This window comes from Pinus tabuliformis, chromosome X, assembly GCF_031772625.1.
Source record: "Pinus tabuliformis cultivar Carrire ecotype Pingquan chromosome X, CPIR1, whole genome shotgun sequence".
NCBI classification, from domain to species: Eukaryota; Viridiplantae; Streptophyta; class Pinopsida; order Pinales; family Pinaceae; genus Pinus; species Pinus tabuliformis.
The window spans coordinates 1103553606-1103569994 of NC_142308.1; the positions used below are offsets into that span (position 1 = coordinate 1103553606).

General features: G+C 36.3%; 1 protein-coding gene across 1 annotated transcript; it reads right to left on the reverse strand.

Annotated features, from left to right (window-relative positions):
• Positions 1-7399: 7399 nt before the first annotated feature.
• Positions 7400-8125, reverse strand: LOC149143669 (uncharacterized). The gene has a single exon (XM_089451902.1). The coding sequence runs from the start codon at positions 8123-8125 to the stop codon at positions 7400-7402; it is 726 nt and encodes a 241-aa protein (XP_089308028.1).
• Between the last annotated feature and the right edge of the window lie 8264 nt (positions 8126-16389).

A 16389-nucleotide genomic window follows, 5' to 3' on the forward strand; every position in this document is an offset into this window, starting at 1 on the left:
TTCGTCAATGGTTTTTGATTTTTTGACTTCTAAGGGGGTGTAATGGAACATGTTTATGGATGGAGAGAGATCCATTTTAATCGTCAAGTGTCATGGTGACAAAATGGCATGTAACAATTAGCCATATATAGGGTTTTATGAATTTGTACTTAAACTGATAGAGTCCCGTACAATGTCCATAAAATACCCAAAGAAACCTACTCCATTACCAATATGATTTATAAGTTTTCGTTGATATTCCACTTGATACTTTTTAAAAACATATAAGATCAAAACAGAATTAAATATGAAATCTATACTATGGCTGTCACATTTCCTTATATTTCTATACTTATCAATTACTGTTTTCATTTTATGCATGCAATAGATAAAATGAAAAGAGTATAGAATAATGAGTTACAAACACACACAAATAAAAATGAACAATATAATATGATTTAGGAAACCATTTCGAAAGAAAACCCATTTGGAAGGTGAGGTTTCTCTACTCTTTTTTGTTTGAATGGAAATGATGCAAATACAAATGAGTAGGCACTATCCATAGAGTTAGTTAAGACTTGTGGACAATGTGATGCTAGATAATAAAATCCCTCTCTATTTTTCTCTCCCTTTCTCTCTATCCACTCTCAACTATTATTATCTACCATAGAACAAAAATTCTCTTGAACATAAGGGAACCCCCTTTCACCCTACTGGCTTAGCTATAACATAACACAATATCCAACTAGGCACTGAATTTGACCCATTAAAATCTGAACATGAGTTACAAATTCATTCTTTTACAATATTATTCATCGTCCCCATGTGTCTATACACTTTTCCATGATTAAGGTTTGTCTATGTGGAATCCTCTCAAATTATGTTGTTCAATCACCATTGATTAACTTCCTAGAGGCATAACATTTGCATCTAAACTTTTATTGACACATTCCGCAACCTAGTTGCAAACGTATATATGTATAGAATATTATTAATTATTTAATTATGTAATAATTAAATATTTACCTCAAAAATATATAATTTAAATCCTAAAATTTGACCTAGATGGTTTCTAGGCGCCATTGTCTAAACAGGGTCCTACTCCAATAAGCTAATTTCTCTAACTTTTAAACCCTCCAAAAAATGATATGGATTTAAAAAACGTAGTGATATAATCCATTTCATACCCCCCCTCCCCCCTTCCCAAAAAAAACAAACCATTTTTGGACCCTTTGGTCTCCAAAGTATTTAACTAAATAAGGTGAGGATATTATTCCTCAACCTTCTCCCTCAACTACCATTTAGCCATGCCTAGACGATGTCATCTCCATTTAGTGTACCAAATGTCTTGCTTCATCTATCTTTTAGATATATACCTAATTTACAAAACTATATCCTTCTTCAAGTCTTACTAACCATATGGAGTTAAATCCTCTAAGGAAGGTAGTACATTCTCCTCTTCTTGATCTGGAATGGATGGATCATAGCATTTTAGATTTTCCACATTCACCATAGAGTAAACGTGCATATATTGAGGTATATTTAGTTGATAGGAATTATATAACACCTTTTTTGATATCTTGAAAGGACCAAAACGGAAAGCCTTGATTTTCATACTAGGATCACATATTTTCTTACCAAGGCCCTATAGCCTCTCCTTTTACAACTATAACCATATTTTGTCTTACACTTTGGATGACTTCTCTATTCAATGTCAATCATGGCAAGGCTTATAATTTTCTTATGACTTCTTTAGTTCTTAATGTAATCACAAATGGATCTCCCTAATGTTCTCAAAAAATTTCCCTACCCTTTACAGCATCTGCTATGAGATCCTCCCTCACTCCTTATCGTCTCTATGAAAAATCTAAAAATTAAAAGTATACAAAAGAAGTTTCAAGTGGGAACTTAATTGTAGAAATGTGGAGTGTATTCCTATCAGAGTGTGATAGATACATATCATATTTCTATCCCAAATCTTTGACAATTATTATTGTAACCTCTCTAAAGCTATACCAAAGTCCTTTTAACTACTTATTCCCCCCCCCACCCAACCTGCCCCCTTATCTATGGATGTTATGTCTTATACGTCTTCAACATTGTGTCCATATTCTCCCATATTGTAGTCCAAAATGCATAGATAAATCTAGTATTCCTATCTCAAATGATTCTCCTTAGCATCCCACAGTCGACCCATACTTATACAAGGAATAAGTTCATTGCTTCTTTCCCACTGGTGAAATTATTATAGGACATGATACCACACATTTTTCTGAGCCTGTTGATAGGCCATTGAGTTGTAAATTTAAAATCCTATATGTAAAATCTATCACCTATGACTACATGTATTTCCAACTTTTTTTTTCTTGTAAGCTGCGGTGTTGCTCTTCTTTTTCTATTACTTTAAATCAAAAACAAAACAGTATATATATGGTTGACTTCAACTCGCCCTCTTGGGGAAACCGAGTTTTTCAGCCACCTAAAGTTCTTAATAGCCGACCAAAAATAGAAGTTCCAGATTCTGATTATCCATGCTAAATAAACTAAACAGTCTTGCAGATTTCTAATTCTACTTGTATGCATATATCTATTTTCCTCTTCTAATACTTGAAGCAAACTATAATTATCTATACTATGCAGCTTCATCAAAATTAATACATATCTATACTCAAACAGCTTCTACCGCTGGTCGCTGGTTTGTCTCCCTGTTTGCACCCTGTTGTCCTTCCCTTATCATTTGCTGAATCTCCTCAAGCTTCTTTTCTTGCATCTCCAATGTAATCTGAATAATCCTCAGCTCCCTACTTAGGTTGGGGACTCCTTGCGCCAATTCTGTCATCTCTATTGCAGCTTGTTCCAAGGCTTTAGCCAACAATCTCTTCATCACCCAGTAGATATGCAGGGACTGCTTAAATAGAGACATTCTACCTCTAGTATTGCTAGGGTCATGGAGTAAAAACTCCCAATCTTCCATCTCTGAGTCAGACTGAGCCTGAAGCGCATCTTCTTCCATATTCTGGATAATTCTCCTGATTCTTGGGTTAGTGTTCTGATTGTAGGCCCTTTCTGCTTGTTGAATTTTCTTATCTAACGATCGACTTGTTCTTTTGCCAGGTCTCCCTCTCTGCCCCTGTCTTCCTCCCCTTTCTCCTTTGTTTCTGTGCGGTCCTCTGCCTCTCCTGCTACCCGGTTCCAATCTGCTACCCGCGCCTCTTCCTCCCCTCTGTCTGCCGCGTTGCCTTACCTTTCCCTCCCGTTGTCCTTGCTGCTCTTCACTGGTCTGCTGGGTATCCCAGCCTCCTACAGTTCCACCTCGTTCCTTGCCTTGCCTGCCTTGTTCTTGCAGGTCCTGCTCATCCTCAGAGTCGTCATATATTTCATATATCTCTTCCACTGTTTCTTCCTTTGCTAATGCCTTGCCCTTTCTGTCCCTGTCTTTGCGCTCCATGGGTTCCAGTTCCTCTACAGCCCTTGCTCTCTTCCTGGTTTCCATGGTGTCCTCAGTGAGGTTTCGGCACAAGTTCTCTCTGTAGCTGATCTCCACCACCTTTCCTCCCCTCGCGCTCTGAATTCCTGACAATTTTCCTCATCGTCGATCCTTTCTCTGCCACCCATTTATAATCTTCCTTGCTCTGATCTGCCTACCTGTCAGCTTAGCCTTCTGCTGCCACCTGTTACTTTGCCTGCTGCCTTTCCTATCAATTATCTTTATATCCTTAATTCCATTTGTGGACTGTGACATACCGTTTTTCCCCCCTCTCTGATCACTTGAGTTAATTATCTTGTTGTGGGGTGGTTGTTTCTTACTTGTCGTCGCACACTTCTGTTGTAATGTACCTTGCCTGCCCATTATACCACTCCCCCACCTTGACTGACACTCATTTAATTTCCGGGGTTGCCGATCCATCTCACCTGTCCGTCGCACGGATGTTATGATTCTCATTTGTTGCTTGCTCATGATTCTCATTTGTTGCTTGCTCATGGTCATAATTAATAATATCGGCCAGGTCCTCCCATTCTCTGTTGGGTCGCAACATTCTCCATTGATTGTCTATTTTACTGTTTCAACCCTTGCAACCCCAATTCGCAAGGAAGTCTGCCACTCGGTTTCCATTCCTTTTCACATGGTTAAAGATTTTATAATCAATCCCTTTTAGTAAGTCTGCCATTTCTTGAACAATCCCTGTCGTTCTCCAACTATTGGTGATCTGCTCCCAGTTCTTCCCGTTGTTAAGTTTCTTCAGAATTTCAATTACTATCTAAGAGTCTCCTTCTATTTCCAGGTTTCTATAGCCATTTCTAATCGCGATTCTCAATCGTTGGTGAATCGCCCATAATTCGGCCCCATTGTTTGTCATCTCCCCTCCCCACTCTGCATAAATCCATCTAGTGTTTTTCTGGCTATCACGGAAGATACCTCCGAATCCGACATTACCTGGGTTCCCCTTCGATGCCCCATCAAAGTTTAACTTCATAAAATTATCTCTAGGATATGCAAAATTGTCAGAGCTTTGAGCTCTCGTACTATTTCTTCTGATTTTTTTGGTATGCACCATTTCATATTTCAAATTTAGTTTCTTTAAAATTTTCTCCTCACTCTGATCTGCTTTCCAATCATCCGCATCCCATTTTTCCACCAGAATTGTTTCTCTAGTTAAGTTCACTACTCTGTTCCATATTATTTCCGAATCTTTAGATTTGTCTTGGAATACTCTGTGGTTCCTTTCTTTCCAAACCATCCAAATCACAAAACCCGCAATGAGATCCCAGGCCTTTCAGACTACTTTAGATTGGAATTTTTCCTTCTGCCAATGAAAATCACTTCATTTATGTCTCTCAGGGGTCTCTCAAGTCTCAGGAATGGTTTTCCCATTTCAATCCATAGCTTCCTGGTATATACACATTTGATTAAAAGGTGATCTTGTCTTTCAACTTCAACATTGCACATGTAACATTTTAAAGGCCCACTGAAACCTTTCTTTTGGAGTTTGTCCCACGTCAGGTTCTTACCCTTAGCTACTATCCATGCAAATAAGGTAATTTTTGGCCACCAATTATTACCCCAGATGACCTTCCAGTCTTGGTTTTCTTTGTTAGTCACCTGTTGGTCTGCCAAATAGTATGCCTCCTTAACGGTGAAGGATCCTTTCATTGAATTGCCCCATCTGAGAATATCCCTACCCGTTCTAGCTTTTATTTTCCTAGAATCCACCTCTTCCATGAATGCTTCCTGTTGTTCTTGATCTATCTCGATATCACATTCCTCTGGTCTTATCCATTTCCGCCAAATTCCATCCAATTCGTCTTCTTTCCATTAATCTTTGACATATCTACAGTTATCCCCTATTTTTTCTTGTATGTTTTGGATTTTTTGAATTCTGCTCATTTTCCCTCTTTGTTGCCATTTCTCATCCTAGAATTTGGCTTCTCCTCCTCCTCGTATTTCCCAGAATGCATTCTTTTCTACTATATCTCGGTTTTGTCGAGCTAGATCCCAGATTGCCGAGCCTTTCGGGGTTTCCTTCAACCGGTAAATACCCTCCGTAGTGTTTGGCATATTGTACTTGTGTCTCCATAGTGCTTTCCATAGGTCATTGCCCCCTCTTAGCCATCGCCACCAAAGTTTTGCTCCAAGCACCTTGTTGAGTTTATCAGGATCGCGCAGACCCAAGCCTCCTTCCTCCTTTCGTTTCGTCAGGTGTTTCCATGATACTAAGGCCCACTTCTTCTGCTGAGTCGATCCTCCCCAAATGAATTTCCTCAGAATTTCTCTGATCTTGGTGCAGACTCCTTGTGGTACAACCATAATCGATAGTGGATATATGGGAATTGCTTGCAGCACTGATTTCACTAATACAACCCTTCCAGCAATATTTAAAGTTCTGAAGGCCCAGTTAGCCACTCTATTTTTTAATTTCTCTAAAACTCCTTGCCAATTTTTCTGTCTTTTAGAGTTGAAATCCAGTAAGTTTCCCAAGTATTTAGTTGGGAGTTCTCCTTGCTTAAATCCCAACATCCTGGTCAAATGGATTTTGACTGACTCCATGGTATTCAATATAAAGGTGCATGACTTTTCCTTATCGATCTCCAACCCAAATGCTTCCGCAAATAAATCCAGAACCTTCTTTAGATTTTTCACTTCTTTTACGGTTGGTTCCCCAAATAACATGATATCATCTACGAATTGCTGATGGGTTATAGGCAATTCATTACCCCATAGTCTTAGCCCTTTGATTTTATTTGCTGCTCTTTCTTTTTTAAGATATCTACCCAGGCCCTCTGCTGCTAATATAAATAAGAAAGGGGATAAAGGATCACCTTGTTATTCCTCTAGATGCCTTAAAGGTTTTCGAGGGAGTTCCATTAACTAATATTGAAAAATTTGGAGTTGACATGAGACTGTGAACCCACTTTATCCACCTAGTACCAAAACCGAAACTTTCCAAGATTTCTTCCAAGTATTGCCAGTTGATTCTATCAAAAGCTTTCGATAAGTCTAGTTTAATCATCATTCCTTTCTACTTCTTCACCTTCAGCGAATGAATTACTTCTTGAGTAACCACTAAACCATCTAGAATTTGTCTACCTTCTACGAAACCAGTTTGTTCAGGGGATATTAAACTATCTAGCAGGGGTTTCAGTCTTTTGGCAATCAGCGTTGCAATTATTTTGTAGATAACATTACATAGGGTAATGGGTCTAAATCCATTACCATCCTCAGAATTGTCATTTTTTGGAATAAAAGTGAAAAAAGTAGAGTTAATGGTTGGCCATACCTTTTGATTCATACGGGATTCTTCTATCAGGTCTAGAATCTCCCTTCCCAAAAAGTGCCAACCCGCTTGATAGAAATCAACCATAAAGCCATCCGGTCCTAGCGATGTACCCTTCTTCATGTTCATCACCACTTCCTCCACCTCTTCAAAACTAGCTGCTCTCATTAGGGCTCTATTCTGGTCTTCAGTTACTATCCGAGGAATGGCCTTGCAAACTTCCTTTATAGCTTCGGACCTGTCCATCTGGGGTTCAGTCAGTATTCCTTTGTGGTATTCCATCAATACTTTTTCAATTCCTTCCTGTTCAACAATCCTCTCTCCACTCTCGTTCTTGATAGATAGTATCCTGTTTCTTTGCCTGTGTTGTATCATTGCTTGACGAAAAAATCTAGTGTTCCTTTCCCTCTCCCTCAGCCACTTTATTCTAGATTTCTGTCTCCATAAAACTTCTTCCTGCTTTCTCCTCTCCTCCAGTTTTCCTAGAATTATCCCTTCTTCTCTGCTACTTTCCTCTGTCCTTCATTCAGTTAATATCCTTTGTTGCAAAGTTTCCATTTCTTCTTCCAACTTCTGTTTTTCCTCCATGATGTTTCTGAATTCTTCCTTGTTCCATTTCTTTATCCTTCCTTTTAACTCTTTAAGTTTTAGTTGGAAGGTATGCATTTTTCCTTTTCCCTGTACTGTGCTTTGTATCCACCATTCTTCCATTTTTTGATAAATTCCAGGTCTCTAAGCCAAAAGGCTTCAAATCTGAAGGGCTTCTTACCAAGGTTATTTTTAATATCCACTTCCAGTCTAATTGGCCAATGATCTGAGCCAAGGGATGGCATGATCTTTGCTTCTATGAATACATCTCTATTCATAATTGTTTCTGATACTAAGAACCGATCTAGTCTGGACGCTATTTGATTCCTTCCCCCTCTCCTATTATTCCATGTATAGACTCCGTTGATGGTTGGTAAATCTACCAACCTCAGACCATCTATCATGTCATTGAACATTTCCATATACTGGTTTGATTTTCTTATTCCTCCCTTTTTCTCTTCTAGAGACCGGATTAAATTGAAATCTCCTCCTACAATCCATGTTGTCTCCGTATATAATCTTCGAGTTGCTTGCATATTTTTAATGAAATTTTCTCTTTCTCCTGGAGTGTGAGGACCATAAACCCCTGAGATAATAACCCTTTCCTTCGTCCCCGCTATTCTTCCTGTACCTGTAAGAATTCTGGTCATGCTGGTCCAGCTTTCAAAAATTATTTCGTTTGGGTTCCACAAGATTGCAATGCCCCCCGCTGATCCGATTGCATCTTGTCCCATGACTTCGTATTGCAATTTGCTGTTTTTGATTATTCCTTCCATCTGCTGCATGGTGATCTTTGTCTCTTGAAGGATCATAATACTTGGTCTGTCTTTTTTAAGTTTCTCTTTCATATATCTCTGCTTTCCCTTACTATTCAGACCTCTAATATTCCAACTGATAATAATCATTTTAAACTTTTGGAGGAGTGGAAAAATACCTCTCACAGAGGTATCACTTTACCTGAATTTATCAATATTTCACCGACTGTTTGGATCGTTTCATTCATCGTTTTCCTCCCTCTTTTCCTGCTGCTTTTGCCAGCATTGCCAATTCCCATCTGACCTCTTTCCTGTTCTCCTGATGTGGTATCCTGTTTATCCATATTCTCCCCTTTTTTATCTTTGTATTTTTGAAATGCCTCTTTATATAATTGTTTTTTATTGTCTAGTATGAATCTTTCGTCCAAGTTTTTCCATTCCTGAATTAGTTGTCTCATAATTCTTTCTTCCTCTACCTCGTTTCCTTCTGGCTTTCCGTCTCCATTTGGGCTTGGTTAGTCAATATTTCTATCTTTTCAACAACTTCCTCTTCATTCATTTCTCTTGCTCCTATGTCTTTCTCTTTAGTTTCCTTGACTATTTCCATGGGTTCATTCTCTGGACCTTCTTCCTCTTCCAATTTGTCCTCACACTCTTCACTATTTTCCTAGAGGATTTTGAACTTGTTCTAACTTTCGATGTTCAGTGGTTTCACTTGTGTCTATGTTTTTAGACCTTCTTTACCGGCTTTCTTCTTTCTGGTAACCTATTGGAAACCCTTGTCTGTCTCCTCAGTCCTCTCTGCTTCCATTTGCTGTTCTTCTTTTTTCCTTATGTATTCTTCCTCCTTATTTAATGGACATTGCCTGTATAGGTGTCCATACTCATGGCATCTTCTGCATCTGAAAGGGATATCCTCATAGTCTATTGGCTGTTGCCATAATTCATCGTGGTATTCTAGTTCTATGTATTCTGGCAGAGGTTCGGCTGTATTCATGTATACACATAATCTTGCATATGATGTATACTTACCTTTTTTCATTGCTTCTGCTACCTTGACAAAAGCACCAATCGTGTTGCCTATCCCCTCCATAATCTCAGGATCCCAAAATTCCACTGGTAATCCGAACAGTCTAACCCAGATCGAGGCTGCCAGCATCTTTTCATTTTCAGGGTTATATCTTTCTTCCCAATACTTCATGAACAGTCCCGTATTGTTCATAAAATATGGCCCTTCCTCAAAAATCCTTTCTTTATCCTCCAAATTCGCAAATATGGCTGTAAAGAACCCTTTTGCTCCTAGTTTCAGCTCAATGTGCCCTTTTGGCCTCCATCTTTGGTAAATCCACCTGTGTAGTTCTTTTTCAGATGGCCAATACCCTACGAACTTGCAGATCAATGCATGATCTTTCATGTAGCTGTTATATTCCTCCAGCTTGTTGTTGGGTATTACGTACCTAGGTTTTTTCTGAGCCCTTGGTAAGCACTTTCCTCTGGTCTTCATTTGCCACAAATTGCCCATCACTGGTGCTTCTTTATTATTCTCCCTGGCATTACTCTGGTTGCCGCTGCCACTTGCTTCTTTTGCAACAATATTTTTATAGGAGGGGATCTCTCCCCTCCCTTGCCGATTTTCCATTGTTGCCCTCAGCACGGACTGTATTGGAAACTTCCGCTCCTATGCTGAGATTTCTGTTGTCTCCTCCGCTCCAACCCCGGCTTCTCCTGCTCGTTTCCCCTTCGCGCGTTTCTTCCAGACCTCTCCGTGTTTTCTCCTGCAAACCCTAGCCTGTAGACTGCAACCGATTCCCCTGTTCCTTCATTCCCGTCCTCCGATCCCACTTCCAAGAATTTCCCATATTTCACTAGGTGAACCTGTATTTCCAACCTTAATTATTGTGGTTTTTTTCCATTTTACATGTCAATCCTTATGATGATATGTGTGCCCAAGGGATTTATCTATATTGATGACTTTTGTGACCTTTGGAAACCTTATCATTATAAAGTGGAAAGGCTCTTTAAGGCTGATGAGATCCTTGAATATCCCAACAACTACCTACTAGGAAGATAGGTGCCTTTCCCGTCAACTATCAATATACACCTACAAGATCAAGAAAATATCAAATATATCATCAGTTAAAGGAAAAGTGGCTATGTAGCAAGCCCTAGGGGGCAACGTACCATGATTTTAGTGATATTTCAAGGGAATCATAGCCCTTCTATTGAGGAGGTTTCTCCCTCACATTTTATATAATATGGGGAACTCTAGCCAGTAAAGGTGGGTTCCTTTTTTTGGAGAAGAGAAGCATATCCTTACGTTGCATACTTCTATTAATTTTTACATTTCCATCCTTGTAATGACAATTTTCCATTACTTAAAGGAAAAACAATTTTGCAAATTTTTTGAGCACTTTTATCACTTAAGTTTCCTGAGCACCTTGGGGAGGACCCACCCATGATCACTCCAAAAAAATTCTTATAATTTTTGTCCCTTATTTTCACATGTTCCTTTAAGTTGATATACCATTTCTTTATTGTATAGTGATGTTGTCATAGCTTAATGTTCTTGTATATTTTTGGAAATATCATTTCTTATTTCTTGAGTGATGGGCATACTTTGCATGAGCCATTATTAACTTGATGTATTGGGTTTCATCATCCCCACATTGATTTTTTGCACTTACACCATTTCTATAGTTTCCTATAAAATTACAAGTCTTCCTATAAAAATATAGGGTTTCTTATAGAACATGTCCAAAAGCACCATTTTTGAATTATTATTTTCTATTTCATGTTGGTTAGTTGCCAATCATAATATTTCGTTAAATTGGAATGATTAGGTTAATGAAAAGGAATTGAAGGAGAAGTCATTAGAGAATTTTTTATGTCTAAAATGGACCTCCTAAGGAGTATTGTAAAATAATAGTGGAAATAATAATATAAGATTATATTACTTGCAACGTTTGGAGGGAGAAAAGAAAAGACTATTTTTTTAACTCTTATTTTCAACTTATATCCCTGTTATTTTACTCAAATTTCGAGTATGAGCACTCATTGGATGTGGAATTTAATTTTTCATCCAAGGAGTACCCATGTATCATACTTTTGATGGACTCTACTACACAAAAAACATAAACTACATGAAAAAAGAGATTACAATCACATTTTTTTCATGTATTTCATATTTTTCATGTAGTAGAGTACATCAAAAGTATGCAACATGGATACTCCTTGGATGAAAATTTAATTTTTTTCATCCAACGAGTGTTCCTGAAATTTGAGTAAAATATTAGAGAGATAAGTTGAAAAAACGAGTTGAAAAAGTAATTTTTATATTTTTAATTTTTACTCCAAAAATGTTGAATCATCCCCCATGGTTAAAATCATCATACTGAATAATATGGGTTCTTATAAAATTGATTATCTTTGTACATTTCTGTTTTTAGGCCCATTTGTGAACTCAAAAATTTTGTATTGTGTCATTGCAACAAGATTGTCTACAAGATGACAAATTTTCTTATTTTGGTTTTGTTAAATGGATTTCTTTACTTTTCTACAACATTATCATATCATTATTTTCATAGTCGGATAACATAGTCTCTTGAGTTATATTAGTGCTATTTGAATTCTTGCAACTTTTCTTCCAAACATTTTTACTTATATCGCTTTGTTTCCTTGATTCTTGCAACTTTAGTTCTGTAATTTCAATTTCTACAGTTATATTATTGAGTGTTTAGCTCCTACTAGGCTAGACAAATTGAAGTGAATTTGGATTAGCATTACCTCTTTTCTCACTTGATCAAGAACTTCATAGTTTTCATATATTAGTATGCGCTAAATGAACACACGTATTGTAAATTGCATACATAATGCATTATATTGTATTGATCATAGGTTGACATGTTAAAGTTTATACCATTAGGGTTACAACATTGTTTCTAAAAAACTAAGGGCTATCACGGTAGGTCTTAAAATTTCCAATTTTTCTCTCTTCTTATCATATAAAGAGATAAAATTTTCTTCGAAATAATTAACATTCATGCCTCATAGACTCAAAGATAAGTTAGGAATTTTTTTACCAGAAACCTCCACCTTTGGGCCTTTAAGTAGAAAATAGCAAGGACCTATTTATTGTGAAATAATAAATTTTACAAAGGGGATCTTTGAGAGTTATTTAGAATAGCAGGCTATAGCATTTGAAAACCTTTTAGAAGGAGACATCTCCCCATCTCATTATTCAATGGTTGAAAATGGAGACCTACCTCAATTATTTGAATTTGTTATCAAAGATACCAATGGAAAAATCTAGAATGAATAATATAAATCCATGTGCTCTTCCCCACTTTTATGGACTGACCTTTTAGAATCCTAAAACTTTTTTATTTGAGCTTGCTATGGTATCTAGGAATTTTGATTATCTTACGAATGAACAGAAAATCAAGGTATTTCCTTCTTCCTTGAAGGATGCAACCTTACGATGGTTCATGACCCTTGAAGTGGAGAAAATTATTACTTGTTAGTAATGAAATAAGAATGCATAAACAAAAATAGGGATTATTTTCAATCAAAAAATAGAAGGGATGAAATATTTAAAATGACCCAAGGAGACAATGAACCCTTGGAGGATTTTGAGGAAAGATTTCAATTGAGCTACAAAAGAGTACACAACTAGATGTTGGATGATGATTCCCTAAAACATGTTTTTCTAATAAGAGTAAGGCAATATTTGTTGGAAACGTTAAATATCCTAGCCAATCGAGACATTTAATAGCTGGATAATGGTACCATCAAATAGATTTTCAAAAATTCTTGGGCTAATTAAATGAAAGTTAGTTTTGACATAAATTTGGTAATTCCTTCTAATTATTCCCCCTTTCTTACAAAAAATGAAATTGGAGTAATGTTATAAGACATGAAGACATAGAACTTTCACTCTCTAAGCCTACAAATATACACATTAAAAAATAAGAAGAATCAAGAAGAGGTAGAAAGTGAATTAGTTGTTTTTTTTCATAAGTGCACTAAAAGGAACCCTTGAAATGAGTTATCACTTAATAACATAAAAATATGTGTAATTTAAAAATAAATAAAAAATTTATTGGCAATTTTCCTTTCTTCGAAGGATGGAAAACTATCAACCATGAATTTGAGAGGATCATGGAGTCAATATGTTTCATCATCTAGAAGAGGCCAAAAACATTGAGACCATATCAACAACCTATGGGTTATAACTCTTACCAATATTTCAATAATGACCATACAAAATTCCAACCTCAACCTTGGTGCCCACATGGACCCCACCTTGGTAGGTGCTTTGCATTTGGCAATAACCAAGCCATCATACCATCCCTCCTTACCAACAATTTGAGAATCATTATCCTAAGTGGAAAACTTATACCTAATTGTGGAGGCATCCTACAAATGAACTACAAGCATTATTGCCTCTCCTCCATAATCTAACCTACCTTCAAATATTGTTCCACCAAATCTACCTTAACTTCTTTCCTGGCCTACCAATAGATCATAATAATAAGCATGCATAACCTATTTATCATGGTGAAACTTCTTATCAAATTTATTCCTTGAAAGATAAATAGATAAACCTCATGTCAAGGAAGGTCCTATAGGATCCTCCTTAGCCTTCCTCATAGGAATATTGCAAAAATTAAGAGGAACATGTTCCTTAATAAATTCCTCCTTAAATTGATAGATTGACCACTAAAAGGACTCGTATGGCTATAGAAGTTCAAATCCTAAGGGAATTGAAGAATTTATGTGTTAAGACACCATTTATATAGGCTATCAAGGATTTTCACATATATAAAAAATTTACAAAGTAAGTATGTCTCAAAAGGAATAAAAGAATAAGGGATGCCCCTATAATCAATGTTATATGACAATTGGTTGATCTAATGCTTGGGAAGATTATTGTTCATATGTACTTGTATCCTAGAAACCCACTTGTGGATGTGCATATTGATCAAATAGTAGTCCTTGATTGATATAAAAGTTTGTATGAACATCATGACCAGACACCATGATCATACTTAATCTTGAAGAATCCCTAAGAGAAACTTCTATTATGTTCCAACTAGTTGATAAATCTAGAATAAAGAAAAAGGTTATAATAAAACATATCACACTTTCTATAAAATATTTTGAGTACCTCATTTATTTCCTAGATTTATAATAGAATAATAAGTTCAATGGATATCATTTTATCTAGCAATACCCCCTTTATCCATAGCAGATGTCTATGTTAGCTATAGTATTTTCCATATGGCTATCAATAATTAGAAATACCATAAGCAAATTGTATTGTATCATCCTTCTCAACATTTTGTTGAGGAATATTTTCCTCTATGGGTGGAAGATGAAGAGGGTTATAATTCCATCCTATCCTCATCCTATCATTTCTATACAATTAAAAAATCCCTCAATTGCAAGAAAGCTAACAGAGGTTATTTGTCTGATATTTTTATGTAAAAATTAGTATTCTTCCCTTATGCAAATAAATGGCCTAAATTGGGATCAACCCATATGAAAACTTATAATATTAGAGGGACATGAGTGGAAAAAAATATTCACTATTGGATATGACAAAGGGAACACTAAAACAATTTAAATATGCTCCAAACATCTAAAAATCAACAATGCCTTTATTGTTAAACGAGAAGACGAGTTGGTCACTATTTTGGTGAGGCACACTGATGCTTTTTCTTGGCATTATAAGTGGGTTAAGGGAGGACATCCATTCATTTATACCCATAACATTTACATTAAATAAGGCACAGTCCCATTTTCCAACCCTAGAGAAGGATGAACCCCACATTAAAGGACACGGTCAAAGAAGGACTTCAAAAATCCTTGGATGTTGGGCTTAGTTATCCTATTTTTAACATTGAATGAGTTTCTCGTTTGTTTATTGTTCCTAAGAATAATTGGAAGTGGAGAATATATGTGGAGTATTTGGAGTTCAATAAATCCACTAGAAAGGATCACTTGCCCTTACCTTTCATTGATCAAGCTCTGGATGTTTTGGAAGGGAAGAAATTGTTCTCCACTTTATATGGGTTTGGTAGTTACAGGAAAGTTCAAATAAATCCCAAAGATAAGGATAAGACTACTTTCTCCTTCCCCTAAGGGAAATTTACTGATAAAGTTCTTTCATTTGGCTTATATGATGTCCTACACACATTTTCAAGGGAAGTGCTTGGCATGTTTTCTGAACTTATTCATGATATAATAGAGATATATCTAGATGACTTCACTCCCTGTAGACAAAATTTACAAGAATATCTAACCAATACTACTAAGGTCCTTTAGAGGTGTGAAGATATTAATATCTCATCAATTAATGAAAATTCCACTTTCTAATGAGCGACGAGGTTGTCCTAAGACATTACCTATCCACTAAAGGGATTGAGGAAAATCCTAGAAACGTAGACATCATCAGACACTTATCTGTCCCTCGGGAACAAAAGAATGTTAGAATTTTCTAGGGCCATATAAGTAACTGCATAAGATATAAGGGATTTTAGAAAAATTTCTTCCCCTCTATTTTCCTTGCCAATTAAGAAACATGTATATACACTTTCCCTAAAATGATGTAATTGGACTTTACCTTTTCAAATTCACGCTTATGCTTCATAAAACAATATAGGTAAAATATTTGAGAAGAAAATAACTAATATTCCCTACACAATGTATTTTATCAACAAAAACATATGTATTGTTGAATTAAAATTATAATATAATTGTGTTGGGGCTAGTTTGGGGAAGAAGAATTTGAATAAATGTTTAAATTTTGAGAAATTTTTGGGAGTTAAATGCAAAAAGGTGGAGCATAATCAAGGTAGAGAGCTTAGTGTGTAGATTTGTTGTGGAAGGGGTAGTTCACAAAATTGGCATAGAAAGGAGAACTGCATGATAAGGAGTGGCATGTGAAGTGAATTGTCAAGAATGGTTAACTTTGACTACATATTTGAAGAAGTTGTTGATTTGGTCCCAATTAGCACTAGTACTCTATTTTCCTATGGTAATGCCCATGGTAATGATATTCTATGGTATTTCTCATGGTATCAAAGTCATCTTGGGACTATGTAACTATGTATATATAGGTGGATTCCAAAGTGATTTGGATATGTTGGTTAGTTGGATAATCCTGGGTTGGTTCGTAATTACTCATTGTTAGTTTATTGCTAGTGTTTTGATATTGTAATTTCATGATTCTTGGGCTAGTGAGTCGCTTTACACTAACACTGTAATGTTACAACCTTGTGCTTAGCTCCCCT